A 2,077-nucleotide genomic window follows, 5' to 3' on the forward strand; every position below is an offset into this window, starting at 1 on the left:
GGGTGCCCTCTTGCTGCGGCTGCTGCTGCTGCTGCTGCTGCTGCTGTTGCGCAGCAGCAGCAGAAATAGAAGCGGGAAGAGCAGCAGAAGCAGAAGCAGCAGTTTGAACGACGGTGTTAGCTGGAGGAGCCGCCTCCTTCGCGTCTCCCCCAGCATTCACAACAGCAGCAGCTGCTGCTGCTGCTGCTGTTGTTGCTGCTGCTGCAGCTGTTGTTGCTGTTGTCTTGCCTGTTGAGTTTGAGTTTAGATCGGGGGAAAGCTGGCTAGAGTTTTGCTGTTCCCCTTGCTGCTGCTGCTGCTGCTGCTGCTGCTGGTTTGCCTGCTGCTGGCGTTGTTGCTGCTGCTGTAGCTGCTGCTGCGGTGCTGCTTCCGCAGCAGCAGCAGCTGTCGAAGTAGAATGTGCTGCCTTCATGATTAGCAGCAAAGCAGCAACGGAGCTGCAATAGAGAAGCGAGAGGATGAGTTAACGCTGCAGCAGCGGGAGGCAGCTAATGAAGAAGCAGCAGAAACAGAGCAGCAGCAGCAGCAAACGAGAGAAGCAAGGAGCCCCAAGAGGGTGCGGCTGCTGCGCTGCTGTAGTTTCATTGCGCAGCAGACAGGGAAGCAGAGGCAAATCCAGCAGCAGCAGCAGCAGCAGCAGCAACAGCAGCAGTAGCAGCAGCGGCAGCACAGGTGGGAATATGCAACAAATAAGGGGCAGCAGACAGCAACAGCAGCCGACTGCAGCAGCAGCCGACTGCAGCAAGCAGCAGAAAGATAATAATTAAAAAGAAAAACTCTCAAGATAAACAAAGCCCCGGTAAACTCTGATAAATAAATAAATGTCGCAGGATGAGAGAGATGAAGAGAGATGAAGAGAGAAAAAACAAAAAAGAAAGAGCAGCAAAAGTAAATAAAATAAAATACGCAGCCTAATAAACAATTAAATATATATTTGCCCCCTGAAATAAATAAGATGAAGAAGAAGCAGCAGCAGCAGCAGCAGCAACAGCAGCAGCAGCAGCAGCAACAGCAGCTGCAGCAGCTGCTGCAGCAGCTGCTGCTGTTGCTGCTGGTATGCCTACAACAGCAGCCGCAGCAGCAGCAGCAACAGCAGCCACCACCACCACCACCAGCAGCAACAACAGCAGCAACAGCAGCAACTGCGAGAAAAACAACTACAAATATATTAATAAATTATTACTCTCTAAAGGGAGCTTCACCAGCAGCAGTCTTGCTGCACTGTCTATATACCGCAACACCGCGCGCAGCACCTGCTGCTGCTGCTGCTGCTGCTCCTGCTGTTGCTGTTGCTGCTGCTCCTGCTGCTGCTGCTGCTGCTGCTGTCCCTGCTGCTGCAGCAGTTCGTCAGACACCTCCCCCTACCGTTCAGGGCTTCTCTCTTTATATTTTTTCTTTGTTTTTTATTTTAAATTATATTTAATTATTTTATTCTTTAAATATTTAATTTAAAACAAAACTCTTCTTTGCTTTGCCTCACACTCGGCACCCCCTCTTGTGGGGCGGTGCCATTGCGTCTGCTGCTGCTGCTGTTGCTGCGGTGGTTGGCTGCTGCTGCTGCTGCTGCTGGTGCTGGTGCTGCTGCTGCTGCTAGACTTAGATTTATTTATTTATTTGTTTGTTTATTTATTTTTAATGTTAAAATAAATATTATCATGCAGTTAAATTAAAACTAAAGATGTACGAAGTGCTGCTGCTTAACCCCCCTCCCCTACCTAGCCAGAGAGCAGAGAGCGTAGGAACCGTGCTGCTGCTGCTGCTGCTGTTGCTGCTGCTGCTGCTGTTGCTGTTGCTGCTGCAGCAGCAGCAGTGTGCACTGCTGTTGCTGTTGCTGTTGCTGTTGCTGTTGCTGCTGCTGCTGCTGTCGATATGTCTTCAGTGTGTATGAGTCAATGCAGAGAAGAGGGGCTGCTGCTGCAGCATAAATAATAATAAAAAACATCTGTCTTTGCTTTGTCTCCTCGTCTATCTGCTGTCTCCTCGCTGTCTCTTTCCTTTGCTACTGCTGCCGCTGCTGCTGCTGCTGCTGCTGCAGGGAGAGTGAGGGGGGTGCACCCAAACACGAAGACATATATAT

General features: G+C 50.3%; 1 protein-coding gene across 1 annotated transcript in view; it reads right to left on the reverse strand.

Moving 5' to 3' along the window:
* The window catches only part of EAH_00045190 (bromodomain domain-containing protein, putative), a gene marked incomplete at both ends in the record, with an annotated part of 4,633 nt that extends 4,221 nt beyond the window's left edge, over window positions 1–412 (reverse strand). The window contains one exon of the mRNA XM_013394797.1: window positions 110–412. Coding sequence (XP_013250251.1) covers window positions 110–412 — 303 coding nt within the window. The remainder of the gene's footprint in view (window positions 1–109) is intronic.
* Window positions 413–2,077: the final 1,665 nt, after the last annotated feature.

Source organism: Eimeria acervulina, genomic scaffold (assembly GCF_000499425.1).
Source record: "Eimeria acervulina Houghton genomic scaffold, Eah_scaff638, whole genome shotgun sequence".
NCBI lineage: Eukaryota > Apicomplexa > Conoidasida > Eucoccidiorida > Eimeriidae > Eimeria > Eimeria acervulina.